Here is a 22,331-nt window from a genome sequence, read left to right as displayed (position 1 = left end):
GGATAGTGGGGGTGTTTCAGGAACACATTCACACCTGCCATATTTCATAGATCTCAACAATAGATACTCAGACGCAAGAGCGTATCGTTAATTGAGCGTCTGAGACGCTCCTGCGTGTCAAACAGATGGAGCACCTCTCCACCGGCGCCATCATGATCCCCTCTGACAAAGAGAGGGGATCATGCTAGCACTGCTGTGTCAGAGGTGCTGACTAGGTTTAACAGGTACACCGGGGACATATGCTGTTCCCGCCAACAGCCCGGTAGTTACTTGTGTAATTTCACAGCGCCAGCCTACGCTAATAACGCAGCTTACGCTAGCACCGTGAAACTACACAAGGCAGCCAGGGATGCTACGCTACTTCTGACAGGTACACTACGCTGACGGCGTAAGCTGGCGCTGTGAAACTACACAAGACCTTCAACTAACACACACACGATAGATTGAGTGAAACCAAAAAGTAAATTGTAAAATTAATAATTAGCTTTCAACTTTTTCCAAATAAATGGAGTAGCTTGAAGCGGTTCCTAAAGTGTTTACTGATCATACAATGTAAGCCAACAAGTCTCTGCAAATGTCTGCCTAGTCTATCTGATCAATATTCTGTTTTGCACCCTCTAGTTCTGCTACTGTAGGTGTGCATCCATGCCATATATATAACATGCTGTTTCTATCTATCTTCTAGCTCCATGGTAGGTGTCAATCTGCCCCAGAGAGCCGCTGGCTTTTTAATGAAGAAAGAGCTTGATTATTTTGCCAAGGCTTTGGAGAACCCAGAGAGACCTTTCCTTGCCATCCTTGGAGGGTAATTCTACTTTAATTGATTGTAATATAACGTGGCTCTGCTGTTGCCCATAGTGCACATTCCTTTGTACGTGAAACATTAACATTTTGCTAAACTTATAAGTACTCTGATTAGGTTTTTGAGCACATGTAGCGCAGACCTCTATGAAAAAAGTTATTCAAGAACGATACTGGCATCCAGTTGGATACAAGAAAAGAAGAAAACGTAGGGCGCTCAAAGGTGCACAATAAATGAAGAATAATTTATTAAAAAACAAACGCACATAAAAATACAATTACATCAATTAAAATTAATTCATACACAGTTAATCTTTTGTTATGTAGTAGCCACTTGGTATATAGTGACCTGGTTTCCTTTAAAGTTGCAATAAATTACCAATTAGGAGGCCAGTTTCAAACAATTACATTTTTTGTTGTAAATCAGGTTTGATTTTTAAACCATGAACTATCCAATTTCTCGATCATGGTACACCCTGTCAAACTCAGACAGTACCACAGTGTCTCTGTGCAAATATATATGTGTTGGCACACGTTGAAATGAATGGGAATTACCGCCATTTGTGCAAAATAAATAATGCTTGCTCAGCAACAGTCTCCACCTTACTTGTGCAGGTAACTCCTGTCACCCTGCAGGGCTCACGCAGCTCAAAGGCAGTTTACAAGTGTGAGATGAGCCGCGGCACCCACTCCGTCCCGTACCTCTCGGCTGAAGCTTTGATGTTGCAGCTGGCTGTTTTACTCCTGTGTGAGCAGTCTCCTCACCGCGGCTTGATGTTACGGTACGCTCTGCCACAGCGTCTGCTGTGTATCTGTATGGAGCCGCTGGGATACACAATCTCGCTCCTGCTGTGTGCAGGTTGGAATTGTCGGGTAACGGGAGCACTTCTTTAGAATGTGTTTCGCCGCACACTGGCCGGCTTTTTCAAACCAAATATCCTTGGTTTGAAAAGCCACCCAGAGACACTGTGGTACTTTCTGAGTTTGAGTTTGTCAAGAAATTGGATGGTTCATGGTTTAAAATGAAACCTGATTTACAACAAAAATTTAATTGAGTTTCAAACTGGCCTCCTAATTGGTACTTTATTGCAATTTTAACAGAAATAAGGTCACAAAGTATCTACTACACAACAAAGATTAACTGTTTATGTGTATATACATATCCACTGTGTATGAATTAATTGTAATTGATGTAATGGTATTTTTATGTGTTTGTTTTAATAACTTATTAATTTCTCTTGCGCACCTTTGTGTGCCCCACATTTTTTCTTTTCTTGTGCTTTCTGTGGAGGTTGGCAATCCTCCAACGTGGTGGCTGCCAAATACTTATTTTTGCTCATCCAGTTGGATACAATCTGATGCGTAAGCTGACCTATCAACTACTGTATGCGCATTTGTGGTAGCATCTCTTAATAGTATATTTGTAATCTGTATTTGAGGAAAGTAGGCTTTTTAATGATCACAATATGATTTTAGCTTAGTGTGTGTGGAGTTTTACAAGTTATGTTTTTTTTTTTTGCAGATAAAATTATTTATAAGTTGCTCAATGATCACTACCACCATTCTACAAAAACACCACGCCACTAGGTGGGAACACACTGGTGTGATCTCTGCCCGATAGGTTGTTTGGTTTTGGATGGAAACAACATATCTGCAGGATCGTTCCCTGTGTAGGGCCAATCTGTGCACTCATGTGATCATTATTGATGTTGGCCGTGCTGCACAGCCAACTGGTCAATGTGTCCCTATGATGTGGATTAAAGGACGGAATGAGGTGTTATCCATCCTTCACCTCGTTCTGATGTGTTGGCATGAAATTGCGTTTTAGGGACTGGTCCAGAATTTAATTGGATTGGCTACATAACTGCACAAGGCCAAATGTATTAAGCCTTAACAGGTGATAGTGGAGAGTAATAAAAGACAAACCTAACGCTTACGTTGCAAGCATTGTTTGGGAAATGACAGTTAAGAGCTGATTGACTGACTGGTTTTGTATGACTCTAGGCTTGACAGTGTTCTACAATACAGTTATGTTTAAGGGAGTCCAGCTTGAAAAGGCTTGTATCCTTCTAATAGTCGGGCAGATGTATTAAGCCTTACAAGAGATAAATGCAAGGGTGATAAGGAGAGATAAACGTCCAGCCAATCAGCTCCTTACTGACTTATTTCAAACACAGGCTGTAACATGGCAGTTGGCTGGACGTTTATCTCTCCTTATCACACTTGCATTTATCTCTTGTTAAGGCTTAATACATCTGCCCCAATGCCAGATTGTCCACAGAGGTCCTAGTATTCTGATATTCTGTCTCTGGTGGGTGACCAACTACCACTGAGTGAAGATACTGTCACAAGTTCCTTTCCTCCCCATCCCAACTTGGCTCAATTGGCTTTACTGGCATTGGCGCTAGTCATGCACTCTTATTATAGGGCGTAAAAGGCTTACATCCTGTGGTGCGACTCAAGAAAGGCTTTGGCTTCTTTCACTTACACTATTTTTTTGATAGGGTATGATTTTTTTTTTTTTTTTTTTTTTGTGTGCTTTTTCTATTCGGATGACTGGAGAGGCAGGGGGCGGGGGTGTCATTCAATTATTTCAGGGTCTACACCTCAGCCCCATGTCCCTTTTTTCAGCGTCCGAGATTAGCAGATGGAGAAAATTATTCTATCGGGAGTAACCCAGAATCTTTTACCAAGCAAGTCCTATTACAAACATCATTCCTTAGCACCTTCATATATCTATAGAACTTGTAGGTCTGGCCTCGTCAACCAGCATGCTTTACCAGCTGATCTGTAGGAGGGTATGCTGGGACCTTAAAGCCTCCTACATACTGTGCGATAAAGGCACATGGTATGCGCGATAACTACATAGTTAACGTTACTATGGTTCAGTGTGTACAAACGATAACTATGCACTCGCGCAGGTCGTTATACACCCTCTTTCTCGTTTCTACATGAAGTCAAAGTTTGTCCATGTTTATGACTAGGTGTGTGTATAGTTCAGTGTGTAAATGATGATTTTCATAAAACACGATGGTCATTGGTAAAAGAAACACTTATTGCTTGAAACTGTTCAGTGTGTACACACTATATAGATCATTCTGTAGTTCCAAGATGCTCTGGAAATCCATAACTATCGATGTCTGCTGTCATTGTATAGTGTGTATGTTTCACAACTGCAAGACAGCAACTGGATGGCCAGGCCTATTTTAGGTATTTCTAAATGTACCCTGTCCCTATAGGATCACCTGTGTTATACAGAATGGCCAGCATAGTAGTATGACCTTTTTGTGCTGTAAACACAGATTAGCTGGAAGTGCTCATTCATGCGAGTGCTGCGGCTGGGCCTATTGTGCCCAGCTACTGAAGTGTTCACATGGGATGACTGCAGACTTTGACCTCTTACAGCAGGTCAATGCCCCATCCTCTGGCAGAGCTGCACACTGCTGAGTAAGCACAGAGGCTGTGTTACTGTAATCGCTGCAGCACATTAAACTCTTTCTGCCCATTTGGTGGAAAGGTTATGTACTGTTACAATGGCACAGACTTTATGCACTTAGCTTTGTTTTTATCAGGCTGTTAAAGTTAATCTTTTTATTTGGGCGGGGCTGATCATTTTATTTCTGCATAGTTTGTATTGAAGAATTCAGTTTGGGGTTGTAATTTAGGCAAGAGTGCTACTGTATCCTTGGTGCCTCCTACCTTTCTCCCCTCCATGTTGCATAGAAGTACCTTTCCAGCAATGTGTTTGTTCTGAATGTTGACATGGATGGGGACATTGTAAGTGTTATTTATATAGAGCACTTTCTCCAACAGGACTCAAGGTGGATGTTAATGTATACCATGCAGATTTCCAGCCTGGAGGGTGTGTGCCTGATATTAACCCAAAAATCGGCCTAAACAACACATCTACTTTGCACCTGGACACACCATGTTTCAATGCAGGGGTTGTGCGTACTTTAGGGATGCTAATCGGGATCCCAGGATTTCAAGCATTTTTTGGTCGGGATTGCTCTGCCCTTCTATCTGCACTCCTGCCGCAGTTCCCAGCGCGGCATGGCATTGGGAGGCTGTCTGACATCACATTCAGCTGCTACAACCTGGATCATGGCCAATGAGTGCCTGGCTTTGCAGCTATGCTGCGCAACCAGGGGGCAGCTGGTAATGTGCGAGTGCAGCAAAGCCCTTGCACATTGCAGGGAGGGACCCTTGCCCTTTGCTGGATGCCCCCCTCCCACGCAAGCTAGTACCGGGAGTTGTAGTTTAGTGAATCATCGCTAAACTACAACAATGGCCTTATTCTGGTTCACTCTAGGAGGCAAATTCCTTCTCAAATGGACAAAACCATGTGCACTGCAGATGGGGCAGATGTTACATGTGCAGAGAGCATTAGATTTTCTGTGAAAAGTATATACTGACTGCTTTATTTTTACACTGCAATATAGATCTCCCTCTGTTTTTACACAGCAATATAGATCTCCCGTTGAAGTAAAACCCCAAATTTAACTCTCTGCACAAATTACATTTTCCGCAGTGTGAACCAGAATAAGGCCCTAGCTCTGAATCAGACCATAGTTTATTACATTGTAACACATGCAATATAGCAAAAATCTGATGCATTTGCAAAGCTAATGGTGTGTACACACGGTGAGATTCCTTTGTTATTCGAGTGCTATGCAATCTTTGCTAACTCTGTACTATTTACATACAATTCATGCTATCTGCATTAGATTTCCACTGTATAGTCATTGCTGACCTGTCTATCTGGGTTTCGATTTGTGCAATCCCGGGAGCGCGCATCGGGTTCGCAAGGTTAAAATCATGTGTGGTCTGCATGTGATTTTGACTATATAGTCTAAATCTCATGCTGGATTGTACAGTGTGTACACTCAATAAGGCATGCACCATTTTCTTGAATGACCGTTTATTATGATCACATTCAGTTGTCTAATCTTCAGTACTCAGGCTGGATAATCTAAACTGCAGGGTCAGCCTTAGGGCAGCCAGGGAATTGTGCATATAAATATACAGGCGTATTGCAACTCTGCCTTTTTTATTTCTAGAGCCAAGGTCAAGGACAAGATCCAGCTGATCAATAACATGTTGGATCAAGTGAATGAAATGATTATTGGCGGAGGGATGGCTTTCACCTTTCTGAAAGTACTGAACAACATGGAGGTAGGTTTTAGTGCCGCTGAATCTCGTCTCATTATATGGAGTGCATACTCTACATCTTTTCATGCAACAACTGATCAATATAGCAGCATGGCAAAAGTGTTGTCACTGGTACACTCTACTAGTGTCTTAATAGTTTTCAAGTACAAACATTCCCCATCTAGTGTATTTCATAAGTGGTAAATGGCTTTTATGTAGACCATTGTTTGGACACAGATGTTAGTACTTTGTAGTTTCATCATGTGCAGTGATTATTGCAGACACCTTCATGGCAAACGGCAGGCAGTATGTTTTGCTCTTCTGCCTTAGGTAGTGACCAACTGACCCTGTAATGGTCTACTTGACCTAGAACACATCCATCACTCCAAATCATCCCAGAATTCCTCACTGGAATTTCGATCGGGGCTCTGAGCCTCTGGAAGGGTCAGACTTACTCATATATGCACAGATTGGGAAACTCATTCTATGAGTGATTTGCTTATGGAATTATAGATAATAGCAAATAGTGATACATTCACCAGAGCAGGTTTTCTGTCTGGGCGATGGCTATCTAACACATCATCTGCAAATTGCAGATGAGCTATCAACTCTGAATCAGGCCCTCTAATAGCTCCTCCCGGAAAGCAATTGTATAAAATTTTCTTTCAGTTATTAAGAGCACAAAACTTTGAGTTGGGTTGTCCCTCTTCTGTCTAAATATTCAAGTGTATCATTTATTTTTAGTTTATTAAAGTAAAAGGGTATCAAAATAAAAACTGGCCCTGTGTGCCCCCCAATAACAAACAGCCTCATTCAAAATTGTAACCTTGAAGAGTTGTAACGATAAACCACTGCAGACCATGAGCACTAAAGCTCATTTCAAGATTGCCCCCCAAAAAAACCCACTGAATCCTTTTTGGCTCACTTGAACTAATGAGTCACTTTTGCAAGACATAGGTCCCTTAACATCTGGTGTAACACTATAGAGGCATTACACATTCCCACCTCGGAATGGCTTAAAATAAACAAAATGACAGAATTTTCTGTTAATCTGTACGTAATTATAAGTTCATGCGCAGTTGTGTTTATGCAGCAAGCCGATAATTAGAATCAAAATGACTGATTCAGAGTCTATTAGTCGAGATTCTGAGTTGGACCCACTTGAGATACTGTAGTTGTACCCTTAAACAGGTAGTTCCTATTCGATAACGCTCAATGCGGCTGAATTAAAGAAATTCGGAAAGAGGTGTAGGCTAATATGTCTCCAGTGATGTGAAAGCATGATCTCTAGTTAGCTGTTGTGTTTGATTGCAGTCTTGTCTCTTCAAAAAGTTACCAGCTATATATTTTGAGGAAAATAATTATTTACACTTTATTTTTTTCACCCTTTGTTATACCATTTTATTAATTTACTCTGATCATCATCCTTTATTTAAATGGCACCACAAGGGTTTCACAGCGCCTGACAATATATACAGATGGAGCTTGGCCCATCTTTGCAGGGGCTGGCGTTTCTAACTTGCGCCCCCTGGCAACGGAACCTGCCTCCGGTCCCCGCTGCCTCCCCCGCCGTTGTAGGTACCCCCTAACCCTGCCCATCTCCCTAAAGCGGAGACGGGTAGGGACACGCAGCGTCCCCACCGAGAGACCATAGGCGACCTTATTGCCAGTGATGGGAGTGTGCCCCGGCAATAAATCGCTAGGTGCGCGCTCCCGTTTTCAGCCCCGTTCTAATCGTTGGTCGCAGGAGCTTGCTTCCCTTTAATCAGTGACCATCTCTGTTCGCTGATGAAAAGGAGAAACTGAGCAATATATGGCTGAGCAATAGATCTCCCCCGTGTGTTCGGGGCTTAAGACTTGTTTAGTTAAAGAAAGCGCTGGGACCTCCAAAAAGATGGCGGAGAAACAGCTTGAAATACAAGTGAGGAGATCAGAGGAGGTAGATTTGAGTATCGTCCTCATAGAAGTGATATTGGAAGTCGAATGAGCTTACCTAGAGATTGTTTAGAGCATGGGTCCTCAAACTGCGGCCCTCCAGATGTTGTGAAACTACAAATCCCAGCATGCCTTGCCACAGTTTTAACACTCCCTTATAGCAAAACTGTGGCAAGGCATGCTGGTATTTGTAGTTTCACAACCTCTGGAGGGCCGCAGTTTGAGGACCCATGGTTTAGAGAGAGGACCAAGAACAGAGCCTTGGGACACCTACTGTCAATGGAAGTGTAGTCATGATGGGAGACAGGAGCGGTCAGAGAGGTAGGAAGATAGCCAGGAGAGAGCAGTATTACGCAGACCAAGGGCATAAAGGAGAGGGTGATCCAGATTGTAAAAAGCAGCAGAAAGGTCAAGAAGAATAAGTGGCCTTTAACTTTGGCATCATGAAGATCATTGCAGACATTTTAGAGCCATTTCAGTGGAGAGAATGGAAACAAGACTGGAATAGATCAAGCAGGTAGTCGGGAGGAAAGAAAAGGCAGTAAGGCGGTTGTAGACAATACACTCAAGGAGTTTGGAGGCAAAAGTGAGCAGAGAAATAGGACAGTCATGAGTATCTCCTATCCTTGATCCTATGTACAATTTGGGTAAAGGTCTCAAACAAGTGTGACAAATTAAACTAAAAAGTGAGGAAGGGGCAAAAAATTGCATGCTACTATAATCTAGTCATCCGTAAATGCAGATAATGGATAAGTTAGTAGAAAACCTTTATGTAGGGTGGGCATTCCACATAAGGCCCAATGGGTGCCGGATGACCTCCCAACAGTCGAGATCCCGACTGTCCGCTTTTTTTTTTTTTCCCTCATGGAGGTCCATGACCCCCATAGAGTATAGAATAGGTGGCTAACATAGTGAGCCTGCAAGGCCCCACCCGGCCCAATAAATCCTGCGAATGGGAACGTGAGTTAGAGGCTGAATTGGAAGATATAGTTAATCAGTGATCCAAATTGGCCATAATTAATGTACAATTCTGAATTGTTCAAATTCAGTAATGTTCTGTTACCAAATTTTGCTTTTTCTAAGTCAACTTTTTTTTTTTTTTTTTTGTGATGCTTCCAAGAAGTAAGAGAGGAGACTGTCAGCTGCTGTAAAATAGTACTTAAGCATTTTTTCACCATCTACCTTCTATTTTTGAAAAAAAATAAAAGGGTCCTATAAAGTAACAAGGTCTTGTAAAATACTTCTAACACTAACTTTCTTAAAGTGGTAGCTTTGACATCTTTAACTTTTTTTTTTTTTTTTTTTTTTTTGGTCAAATGTAATATCCCAAGGTGAGCTAGTCAGTCATTATTTTAAGTCAAAAACAAGGTTTTATGTGCATGTGTAATGCTTATGCTGCACATACTTTTTGTAATAGACCTTATCTCATCGCAGAACCGAGATGCGATATTGTATACAATGTACACCTTTAGATCTAGTGGTGATCTTGCTGGGATTGCACCAGCTTCGCAAATGTGGGTTTTTAGGTTTGACAGTGTCTTTTAATTTGCTGCATCTGTGTATTCATTGTAGTTCAGTGTTGGAATGTAATAAGCAGTAAAGGTCAAGCGCTGCAGAATCTGTGTGCGCTATATAAGAAACTGTTACTAACCAATGAAGATGCATTTGATGGTAGGGAAGGGAAAAGTTACACGTTTTTTAATTGAATGCAGAAAAAGAAAATGGTGCATTATACTTTATTTTTATAGTCTCAACATATAGGGGGGTATGCAATCTGCTGCCGCTATTTCCGACGTGGGAAATAGCGGCAGCTCCCTATTCAATGCTGTCATTAGCGACAGCATTGATGCGGGATCACGGCAGAACGGGCCCGACTTCAGAAGCTGTCGGGCCCGTTCTGCCGATAACGGCCGTGGATTAACGTTATCCGTGCTGCAGATCGATAATCCATGTCCGTTTTTGCGGCCACGCCCCATTTGCGCCCATCGGCAGGCGGGACATTGAATCCCGTCTGTCGTTTTGCAGTCGACTTTGCCGCAAACGGGCCCTTATCACGGCTGTCGGCGGAGATCCCAGATTAAATATCTCCCTTAATATGCTATTTCAATCTTTTTTTTTTTTTTTTTTTTCCCTATTAGATTGGCACATCTTTGTATGATGAAGAGGGGGCAAAAATTGTGAAGGACCTGATGGCTAAAGCTGAGAAGAATGGTGTGCGAATTACCTTGCCTGTGGACTTCACAACTGCTGACAAGTTCGATGAGGGTGCCAAAACTGGGCAGGCTAGCGTGTCCGCTGGCATCCCAGAAGGATGGATGGTGAGTCTGTGCAAAGGTGCTGATTAGAAATCTAAAATACACTGCCTGAAATGTGACCAAAACATACACTACTGTTCAAAAGTTTGGGGCCACTTAGAAATGTCCTTATTTTTTTAAAGAGAAACCCTTATTGTCAATGAAGATATCATTAAATGAATCAAAAATGCACTCTATACACTGTTAATGAGGTAAATGACTATGCTAGCTGCAAACATCTGGTTTTTAAAGGACTATCTACATTTTGCACCAGACTATGTTAGCAAAGCTAAAAATAGGTTTGCTTGTTAGAGGAGCTATAAAACTGCCATTCCTTTGAGCTAGTTGAGTATCTAGAGCTGGGGTAGCCAACCCTAGTCTGCGAGAGCTACCAACAGTGCATGTTTTGCAGGTCTCCTCACAGAATCACAACTGAGCTAATTAGCTCCATTTGTGGATCTTTTAAAATGTGTCGGTGAGTAATGAGTGCAGCAGCTATGTTGTCTGTAAAATGTGAACTGTTGGTAGCTCTCGAGGGCTAGGGTTGGCTACCACTGATCTAGAGCATCACATTTGTGGGTTAAATTTTACTCCCAAATCGGCCAAAAAAGAAGAACCTTAACCCCTTCCCGACATTGCCTTTTAAGGTAATTTTTTTTTTTTTTTTCCTCCTTGTGTTCAAATAAGCGTAACTTTTTTAATTTTCCGGCTATATAGACACATGAGGGCTTTTTTTTTGCGGGACAAGTTGTACTTTCTAATGGTACCATTTACTATACCGTATAATATTCTGGGGAATCAGGAAATAATTCAATGTGGGGTAAAAAAAAAAAAAAACGCAATTCCACAATTTTGCGCTGGTTACGGTTTTTTTGGAGTTCATAGTTCGTTTAAAATGATGGGTTATCTTTATTCTATGGGTCGTTACGATTCCGGTAATACCAAACTTATATAGTTTTCGTTACATTTTACCACTAAAAAAAAAAATAGAAAATGTTACGGTTTTTCGAATTTGCGTCGCGTCGCCATGTTCTGCGGCTTATAACTTTTTTATTTTTCCACCTACGGACCTGGGTGAGGGCTCATTTTTTGCGGGCTGAAGTGTACTTTTAAATTAATACCATTATGGGATATGGGCGACTTTCTGATCTCTTTTAGCTATTTTTTTTTGGGTAGGCGATGCGACCAAAAAGCGTAGTTTTGGCGTTGGGGATTATTTTCCGTTTACGCCTTTAACCGTGCGGGATAACTAATGTTATATTTTAATAGATCGGACTTTTAGGAACGCGGCGATACCAAATATGTTTATTTTTTTTATTATTTATTTATTTTTATTTGGGAAATGGGGAAAGGGGGGTGATTTGAACTTTTAATATTTTATTATTTTTTTTTATTTTTAAACTTTATTTTTTTTTTTTACTTTTACTACAAGGCCCCCTAGTGTACTTGACCACTAGGGGGCGCGATCGCCTGTACTAGGTTCAGCCATAGAGCTCTATGGCTGAACGTAGTGATTTTTTGCACTTCCTATTACATCCTGCCTGAGGCAGGATGTAATAGGTATGAATACACGGACAGCACAGGGGTCTACATTAGACCCCTGGCTACCATGGCAACCGATCGGCACCCTCCGATCGCGCTGCGGGGGGCCCCGATCGGCGCCGGAGGGGGGCGCCCCCCCTCCGATCAGCTATTTAAGCACTGCGGGCGCTTTGCCCGCGGTGCTTAAAGGGTTAAACGGCCGCGATCGGCGAACTCGCCGCTCGTGGCCGTGAGAGCAGGGACATGGCTGTAATATACAGCCATTACCTGCTCTCTATCAAGCCAGCTCACTCCGTGAGCTGGCTTGATTCACCCCCAACCGACATATGACGTAAATGTACGTCATATGTCGGGAAGGGGTTAATGTCAAACTCTACAGTTTATTCTTGCTCTTTGAAATGAAGGCTATTCCATACGAGAAATTGCCAAGAAACTGAACATTTCCTGTAACAATGTGTACTACTCCCTTCAGAGAACAGCAGAAACAGGCTCTAACCAGAGTAGAAAGTGGGAGGCCCTGGTGCACAACTGAGCAAGGAGACAAGTACATTAGAATCTATAGTTTCAGAAAGATGCCTCAGGTCCTCAACTGGCAGCTTATTAAATGATACCTGTCAACATGAAAAAAAAGAAAAGAAAAAAGCCACATTTGAGACTGGCAAAAAAATAAAAATTAATATGGGCAAAAGAACAGACATTGGACAGAGGAAGATTGGGAAAAAAAGTGTTTTGGACAGACAAATCGAGGTGTTTAGATCACACAGATGAACATTTTGTGATATGCAGAACAAGTGAAAAGATACTGTAAGAATGCCTGATGTCATCTGTCAAGCATGGTGAAGGTAATATGATGGTCTGGGACTGGTAAAGTGGGAGATTTATACAAGATAAAAGGGATTTATAATATTGAGCGACGGTCAAAATACCGATCTTTAAAATCCCGACCGGGTCATAATCCCAACCTACAGAATGTAGAAAGGTGAAAGTCAATATCACTTTCGGTCGCGAGGTTGACATGGTTTTTTTTTTTTTTTTACCCGAATGTCGACAGTTGACATGGACACAGTTGGAAGACAACCGCAACCCATCGCAATGCTTCGGACACGGTGCCTCACTGCGTTTGGCACACTATTTTATTCTCCCACAACCGCAACCCATCGCAATGCTTCAGACACGGTGCCTCACTGCGTTTGGCACACTATTTTATTCTCCCACAAAGCCCTAGTGGATGGTAGGGCATGAAATACCGCCTGTTGGCACATGGGTCAAAAAACAGTGAAAAAAACCATGTCGACATCATGACCTGTCGACCGAAAGTCATGTTGACTTTTTCACCTGTCTACATTCTATATGTAGTGATTTTGATCGTCTGTATTTTAACTGCATCCCGATTTAAAAGGGCTTGTTAAAAAGGAAGGCCATCGCTCCATTTTGCAATGCCATACCCTGTGGACAGCGCTTGATTTGAGCCAATTTTCTCCTCAACAGAAGAGTGACCCAAAGCACACCTCCAAATTATGCAAGAACTATTTAGGGAAGAAGCAGGCAGCTGGTATTCTGTTTGTAATGGAGTGGCCAGCGCAGTCACCAGATCTCAGCCCCATTGAGCTGTTGTGGGAGCAGCTTGACCATATAAAATTTACCCATCAAGCACTTCTTCTTGTGGAAGGTACTCCAGGAAGCGTGGGGTGAAATTTCTTCAGATTCCTCAACAAATTAACAGCTAGAATGCCAAAGGCCTGCAATGCTGTAATTGCTAGAAAGGGATCATTCTTTGACAGCAAAGTTTGAAGAACAAAATTATTTCCAATAAAAATCTATACATTTTGCAACTCCTTTGAATAAATAGAAGTCTATTCATGTAAAACATGAAATGGTCTGGGTGACTCCAAACTTTTGAACAGTAGTGTGATTGTTTACGAACTGTGAAAATTGGTGGGAGGTAAACCACCTATAAATAACATTCATTATCATATTGGTGCTTTTCAGAGCAGATATTGATTTGGTAACTGCTACAATTAGAAATTTAGGAAATAAAATCACCAATGTACAGGTATGTTTTTAAAAGCATATTTTATTAGGTTTGTCAGGTAAACCTTTTATATTAATACATTTCACTTACTATGTGGATGGTTTCTGCCAACTAAACGTCCATTGAGACCGGAATTCACCACTGTTCTATTTGAATAGCAATAGGTTGTAACTACAAATACAGCCGCTCTCATCTTGCCCCAATACGGCTTCTATTGAGTGTCTGGTGCACCAAAATCACACCTAGAGCGCGGAAACTCCCCACTGTGACCTAACCACTCAATACTATTCTGTGAGCTGTGGGAGCGACGCACGTGCGAGGTGGCGGTTTAAAGCGTCCACAATGAGCAATGTTTTACATCTGTGTTTAGTTTGGAGGGGGGGGGGGGGTTCTGTATTATACAATTTTCTGCCAACTTGCTGTATATTTAAATTGGCTCCTTTTGCTTGAATAAAGTGTCGAACCGTATCCGGTACTTGTGTATTATCTGGGCGCCCGATTTAATGTAAATCGTATACGATTTATCGGCCGATTTGCGGCCAATTTTTGCCCGATTAGATCTGCGATGCGATTTTGCGGCTTTTTTTTTTTTTTTTGGGCCATTTCCTGCCGATTTGCATGCTATTCCATCCTTGCACATCACCAGGTACTATGCGATGGTATGCGATGCGATTTTCGGGAAAATGCCCCTGATTGTACAATTAAATATCGCATAGCAATGCATGCCAGCAAGTGGCATGCGATTCGCAATGTTAAATGCACCCCCATTGTCAACACCACCCCCACTATCAACGCCAACCCGAAGCATGGCGAGCGGCGGCGGTACGTGTCCTCCGACCTTTTCATACCCCCACTATCCACGTCGTCGTGGAGTTGATATTAGATAGTGTGGCGAGCCACCGAGCCCGAAGCGTGGCGAGCGCAGCGGATTACATTCCATGTATTCCGCATCCCCCTCATGGGGCTCACTGCGCTCGCCACACTATCTAAAATCAACTCCACGCCGACGTGGATAGTTGGGGTATGAAAAGGTCGGAGGACGTGTACCGCCGCCCCTCGCGGGCTCGCTGTGCTTGCCACGCTTCGGGTTGGTGTTGACAATGGGGGTGCATTTAACATTGTAAGCACCCTTCAGGGATGGAAATCGGGGGTGTGCAATGATGGAACAGCATGCAAATCGGCTGACAAATCGCATCCGATTTTTGCATGCGATTTTCGGCCAATTTCGTGGGCGCCCTGATAATACACAAGTACCCCGTATCCTTATTGTGCTAAACTATTTATTTGTATTAATTTGTGTTTTTGCACAGGGTCTTGACTGTGGGCCAGAAAGTATTAAGCTGTTTGTAGAAGCCGTGGGAAGAGCCAAGCAGATTGTATGGAATGGTCCAGTTGGTGTGTTTGAGTGGGACAAGTTTGCTAAAGGGACTAAAGCGGTGATGGACAAGGTGGTGGAAGTCACAGGCAAGGGCTGTATCACAATCATTGGTAAGTGGAGGTGTAGTGTAGCATGCTAGCTAAAGGCTTTCATATTTGCATCGTTTATATGCTTCCAAATGGTACATTTTTGACTAGCTGTCTAGTTTGCTAGAGTGCATTGGCTAACCCGTTAAATAGTAACTCCAAAGAAAACGATTCTTAACCTTTTTGGATTTAGTGTAGTGTTGCAGTGTTGACCTAGTGATGGCCATTGTTTATCGTAAAAAAATTGCTGATAAGTAATTGTTCTTTCTCCTACTCTTGCCACAGGTGGAGGAGATACAGCTACGTGCTGTGCCAAGTGGGACACTGAAGACAAAGTCAGCCACGTTAGCACTGGAGGAGGAGCTAGCTTGGAACTTCTTGAAGGTAACATAATTAAGCTAGTTGATTGGATACATACAAATACTTCCCTTTATCTTTTTATGACCAAGTTTACCTGGTAAATTGTAACTTACACTACAATGTGTAGGAGTGAAAATATGCATGAACTTTTATGGAACCATGGGGTTAACCCTTTCAAGTCCAACATCTAATCAGGCTCAACAGCCCTAGTGCTAGTAGCAGATCCAATGGTGAGCCACTTTGTAATTTAATCTTATTTTAATTAAAACATTGGTACTTGTTTCCTAGCATGGCCACAATCGCGGGCACCGGGTGTCATTTTCAGTGGTCTGCGACCGACGCGATGCCCCCGATTTTCCCATTGAAATAAGTAAAAATCGCGTCGGTCGCGTCGTATGCGGCTAAAAAAGGCTTAAATGGTCCAGACACGATGCCCCCGATTTCCCCATAGGGAACAATGTTAAATGCCTCAATTTACCCGCGATGCCCCCGATTTCCCCATTGGGAACAATGTTAAATGGCTCAATTTACCCAAATCATCATAGGGAACAATGGTAAATGGGCCAGAAACCCCCAAAACCACCCCTGAACAGTGAAATGTCCCCCCCAAAAGTAGTTTACGCCACCCCACGATCAACGCGAACCCGAAGCGTGGCGAGCGCAGCGAGGGGCGGCGGTACGCGTCCTCCGACCTTTTCATACCCCCACTATCCACGTCGGCGTGGAGTTGAGAATAGAATAGTGTGGCGAGCGGACGCGGATACCTTCACAGGTAAACGCGTCCCTTCGCGGGCTTCACAGGTATCCGCGTCCCCTCGCTGCACTCGCCACGCTTCGGGCTCGCTGCGCTCGCCACACTATTCTATTCTCAACTCCACGCCGACGTGGATAGTGGGGGTATGAAAAGGTCGGAGGACGCGTACCGCTGCGCTCGCCACGCTTCGGGTTCGCGTTGATCGTGGGGTGGCGTAAACTACTTTTGGGGGGACATTTCACTGTTCAGGGGAGTTTTTGGGGGTTTCTGGCCCATTTACCATTGTTCCCTATGATGATTTGGGTAAATTGAGCCATTTAACATTGTTTCCTATGGGGAAATCGCGGGTATCGCGTCGGTACCATCGCACCCAATTTTTTTAGTGCATGCGACGGCCGCGATGCCCCCGATTTTTACTCACGATGCCCACGATCATGATCGTTGTGGCCGTGCTAGGAAACAAGTACCAAAACATTTAAACCAGACCATTTGAATAAAATAAATAAAAACCTTTGTATTACAAAAGGTAAATGTACAAAACGTCATTTGGGGGAGAATTGGTATCAGCACTGACACTGCTGCTTCCCTGGTATGAATAAGGGTAAGTGGGGTAACTATCTGGGTGCAGACTGGCAATGTATGAACGGTCAGTGCTGACTGTTCCAACACCTGCAGCTGTTATCAATACCTGCATGTGTTGACCATACGCCACACCGGGACATCGCAGAGCCTGGCTGCGTCTGCTTGCTCTGGGATGCACTGGAGATTTTGCAAAACTCTTGGGATATAGTGAGTGGCTGTGGTAAGCTGGGCCAACAGTCAAGATTCCAATGGTTAGTATTTTGACATCCAAATCCAGAATGCTGGCACTCAAACAAGGGTGTCGTGCACAAAGAAGCCCCTTTTGGGCATCCCTGCCGGTTCCATTCTTCCTCTATTTGGGTAGCGGACCTCTACGAAGGAGACTGGATCCTGTAAGTCAGGATCCTGATATACTAATGACTGCTGTAGCATCTGGCATAAAATCAGTGTGTGTTGTGGCTTACTGCTTGCAGATGCATTAGCCCCTGCATTAGTGCTATGGAATATAGTGCATCTAGGTATTTGAATTGTGTGTGTGTGTGTGTGCCCCAGGTAGTGAACATGTGTGACTCCATAATAAATGCAGAATTTGATTGTGGATGTGAATTTCTACCTGGGTATGGCTAAACATTGCTGCATTGTGTGTATGACTGCTTGCCTACATACGTAGTCCTGCATGGTATCCATTTAATCTGTTCCTACTTATTTTGTTTTAAGTCTGTCCTCCCAACTCTAATATCACTTAAGAGTGATCCACATTTCAAAATTATCTTGCAAACTACTTCACTGGCTAGAACAAAACTTTACTATATGTGAGAAAATGACAATTGCACGTTTGCTCCCAATCACTGAAAAATTAACAAAAATGGTCATTCACACCAGTTGGTTAAATCAAACTGCTTTGACCAACCTGTCGGAATGGCTGTATTTGTCCGCTTACAGGTTTATTGGAGAAAATGTCCTTTGACGTTTCCTCATCCTATATTACCAGATTTGTCACCACCAACTAGTTGGCTGGTTGGAGCAATTGTTCTATATGTGTGGCCATCTTTATAGAGTGATTATTGCATTTGGATGAATCTTTATTTAGTATACAGATACCATTGCATTGATCCACTACGAGTCAATGGTATACGGCTTTAAAATGCAGACTTTAAATTTTAAAACTACAGCAATGGAGGTTCCTGTATTCGTTATTAGAAGTATAATTGCACCTAGTTTCTAGTGTTTACTTTGAATTTAAATAAATAAAATTTGACTGCAAAAGGTTAAGAAATGTTTCCCTAAAATCATTAGTCTGGTTTAAATGTTTAAAGAAAAAAAAAAATTTGACAATTTATTGGATTTGCTACTAGCGCTGTAGAGCCTGACTAGACATGGTACTTGAATGGGTTAAGCCGTAAGTCTTTTAATCCATGTACTTCATTACTATGTAATCTAATACACTTTTTTTACCATTATAGGTAAAGTTCTCCCTGGAGTTGATGCCCTGAGTAACGTGTAAGCTGTTTCATGGGACAAAGCAGTGAAGTTGCAGCCGTTTGGGTCACAATCCTGGGGAGAGAATGCTGAAGTTGAACCCAGATACACCCACAAGCACTTTACCCAAAAATCCTACAATTCTAAACTGGACCGATAATGTGGTTAGATTAATCACTTGGCAACCTCTGTCCATTACTTTGTTGATGTTCTTGGTAAAAATAGGGGTTAACAATAGTTTCCCTTTTGCCCAATGAACAGCATGTATGGACAGGGTCTTGCAGTGTGTTCAAGACTCCTGTGTGTGATGTGCTCTTGTTGCTCCTAGATGTGTATATATTGCCCTGTAGATGTCTTTGTGGGGTCTGTCAAGTCACAAAATTCTAAATGTCTAACGGTTTACCAAACACATGGCCTCTCCAGTGAAAATCCAGCACTTAAAATAATAAAAAATGTGCAAAACCTATAGGCTTTTCGAATAATTTGTGTGGATTTGACTGTTGAACCATGACTTACCCCCTGTGCACCCAATGAGGCTGCTTAACAGGGCGCAGCTATTGTACATGACCAAATCTGAAAACAGACTGTCTGTAAAGGAGATGGAGGTAGAAATATTTTGTTGGCATGCTGGGGAGAGTGTTGGGAACTGAGGCAGGAATGGGGAACCTAATGTTCTCTAGCTTTTAATACCTGGATAAACTATTAAAACCTAGGTTGAACTCGATGGACGAAAGTCTTTATTCAGCCTTATCTACTATGTAACCCTGTAAGCTGTTGAACTACACATCCCAGCATCCCCTGCTACAGTTTAGCTGTTTGGCCATGCTAAAACTGTTGCACGGTATGATGGGATGTGTAGTTACAAAACAGCTGGAGGGCCAAAGGTTCTCCATCCCTGCACTAAGGGTATACTGTTAGGGTTCGGCTGTGGCCGGGGATCGGTTAGTGTTAGGCACTAAGTTGGGGATTAGGCTGCAGTAAGAAAGGGAGGGTTTGGGTAAAGGCTTAATATACTTACCACCCTGGTGTCTGGATTATGTCCATTAGGATGCCTGCTGTCCATCTTCTCACCACGGGCATCCCAATTGCAGTCTCAACAATTGCTATTCGCTCCTGCTTATTACTGCGACAGTGTCTGGCCTTGCATACTGTAGTTCTCTAATAAAGTAAATAAAACAGGATAGTGAGGTGGGATTCCAAGTGTCAGCATTAAGGACAATGTTAAGTAAAGGTTTATGCTCTATGTGGAAAGAAAAAGAGAGGGGCAAACATATCTGTTGGTGGTGCACTGAGTAGGCAAATGTAAATAATTCACATTTTGTTATATTTTAAGTAGAATAAGGTGTGTGTGTGTGTGTGTGTGTGTGTGTCTGATCTCTATCCGCTAAATAAGACTACAGTAAAAGATAACTTTTTATTCTAAAATTTCTTTTTTAGACTTCAGCGAAGTTTATCTTTTAAAATTAAAAAAAATATCTTTTACTGTAGTCTTATTTGGTGTATCGAGATCAGACACTTTGTTCTCTACTCAATACATAGCATATGTACTTAAATTATAAGAAAATTTGGGTACTTATGTAGTATCTGGGCGTCCGATTAAGAAATCGCATCGCATGCGACCAAATCGTATGCGATGGTCAAGATTTTTCCATAGGATTCAATGTTAACCCCTTCCCGACACATGACGTATATATACGTCATGTGTCGGTTGCGGGGGAATCAAGCCAGCTCACGGAGTGAGCTGGCTTGAAAGAGAGCAGGTAATGGCTGTATATTACAGCCAGGCACCTGCTCTCACGGCCACGAGCGGCGAGTTCGCCGATCGTGGCCGTTTAACCCTTTAAGCACCGCGGGCAAAGCGCCCGCAGTGCTTAAATAGCTGATCGGAGGGGGGGCGCCCCCCTCCGGCGCCGATCGGGGCCCCCCGCGGCGAGATCGGAGGGTGCCGATCGGTTGCCATGGTAGCCAGGGGTCTAATGTAGACCCCTGTGCTGGCCGTGTCAGTATTCCTATTACATCCTGCCTGAGGCAGGATGTAATAGAAAGTGCTGAAAATCACTATGTTCAGCCATAGAGCTCTATGGCTGAACCTAGTACAGGCGATCGCGCCCCCTAGTGGTCAAGTACACTAGGGGTCCTTGTAGTAAAAGTAAAAAAAAAAAAAAAAATATTAAAAGTTCAAATCACCCCCATTTCACAAATAAAAAAAAATAAAAAATAAAAAAAATAAACATATTTGGTATCGCCGCGTTCCTAAAAGTCCGATCTATTAAAATATAACATAAGTTATCCCGCACGGTTAAAGGCGTAAACGGAAAATAATTCCAAACGCCAAAACTACGTTTTTTGGTCGCATCGCGTACCCAAAAAAAAATAACTAAAAGAGATCAGAAAGTCGCCCATATCCCATAATGGTATTAATTAAAAAGTACACTTCAGCCCGCAAAAAATGAGCCCTCACCCAGGTCCGTAGGTGGAAAAATAAAAAAGTTATAAGCCGCAGAACATGGCGACGCGACGCAAATTAGAAAAACCGTAAAAGTTGCTTTTTTTTTAGTGGTAAAACATAACGAAAACTATATAAGTTTGGTATCACCAGAATCATAACGACCCATAGAATAAAGATAACCCATCATTTTAAACGAACTATGAACTCCAAAAAAAGCGTAACCAGCGCAAAATTGTGGAATGGCGTTTTTTTTTTTTTTTTTACCCCACATTGAATTATTTCCTGATTCCCCAGAATATTATACGGTATAGTAAATGGTACCATTACAAAGTACAACTTGTCCCGCAAAAAAAAAGCCCTCATGTGTCTATATAGCCGGAAAATTAAAAAAGTTACGCTTATTTGAACGCAAGGAGAAAAAAAAAAAAAAAAATTAACAAAAAAGGTAATGTCGGGAAGGGGTTAAAATGGTCTGAGTCCATTTTAACATAGAATTCAATGGGAAAAAGGAGTCCTTTTCCTTTCCCCACTATCCAAGTGGGCATGGAGTTGGATATAAACCTGTAGCGAGGGGAGACAGAATACTTTTTAAGAAATATGCGGGGCTCGCCACGCTTCGGGCTCGCTGCGCTCGCCACGCTATATAAAATCAACTCTATGCCCACTTGGATAGTGGGGAAATGAACAGGACCTTCTTAACATTGAATCCTATGCAGCATCGCATCTGATTGTATGCCTTAAGGTAAGGCATACAATCACAAAATCGGACGCCCAGATACTACATAAGTACCAAAATTTTAATTCTTTACATTTGCCCACTCAGTGCGCCACCAACAGACATCTTTGTACCCTTTTTTTTTCTACATATCCAGTGTTATGTCTGAGGCTGCACCCCCTCAATTAGAGCAACTACCGATGCCAAGCTAATATAAGGGAGGGGTTTCCCACATCCTTTTAAAACATACAATAAGGAAATTCAGTGAGACCTAGTGCGGTATCTTCAACCCCTACGTTTACCAAGTTTTATGCCATCCAGCAGGCAATATCCACTGCCAAATTGGTCTTGGAGGAATCGGAAAATCAACAGACAGGTGCCACAATTGCCCTCCAACTTGCAGTGGCATTTTGTATGCATAGTTGGATCACTTCTACCTAGTGAAACATGTGTGGGAGAGTTCATGGGATGTCTATGGGAGAGATAAGAAGGGAAATACTCCTGGTGTTATATACAACAGCCGATGGTTACTAGAGCTCAGCACCCATGTGAAGAAGTGAGAATATTGGAACTGGATGCACAAACTCCATTAGCCTAATAATTGGGACTTATTTTCTTGTAAGAAAGCAGATTTCATAGTGCCAGATGCAAAGTTTCAAAAGTGATAAACAACCAACCAATCAGCTCCTGGCTGACCTTTTTCAAACAGTCTGTGACATGGCAGATAGGAGCTGATTGGCTGGCTTTTTATCACTCTCGATTTTATCACTTTT

General features: G+C 42.5%; 1 protein-coding gene across 1 annotated transcript in view; it reads left to right on the top strand.

Moving 5' to 3' along the window:
- Nucleotides 1–18,860, top strand: part of LOC146035766 (phosphoglycerate kinase) — a 33,430-nt gene extending 14,570 nt beyond the window's left edge. Inside the window, exons 6-11 of the mRNA XM_083159395.1 lie at nt 686–805; nt 5,862–5,976; nt 10,026–10,205; nt 15,066–15,243; nt 15,505–15,603; nt 18,379–18,860. Of these exons, the coding sequence (XP_083015521.1) occupies nt 686–805; nt 5,862–5,976; nt 10,026–10,205; nt 15,066–15,243; nt 15,505–15,603; nt 18,379–18,419 (733 nt within the window). The 3' untranslated portion in view covers nt 18,420–18,860. The remainder of the gene's footprint in view (nt 1–685; nt 806–5,861; nt 5,977–10,025; nt 10,206–15,065; nt 15,244–15,504; nt 15,604–18,378) is intronic.
- The last annotated feature ends 3,471 nt before the right edge of the window (nt 18,861–22,331 follow it).

This window comes from Crinia signifera, chromosome 9 (assembly GCF_055691185.1).
Source record: "Crinia signifera chromosome 9, ASM5569118v1, whole genome shotgun sequence".
In the NCBI taxonomy this organism is placed as follows: domain Eukaryota; kingdom Metazoa; phylum Chordata; class Amphibia; order Anura; family Myobatrachidae; genus Crinia; species Crinia signifera.
The sequence above is the reverse complement of the archived record's forward strand: the minus strand, read 5'-3'. Positions and strand labels throughout refer to the sequence as shown.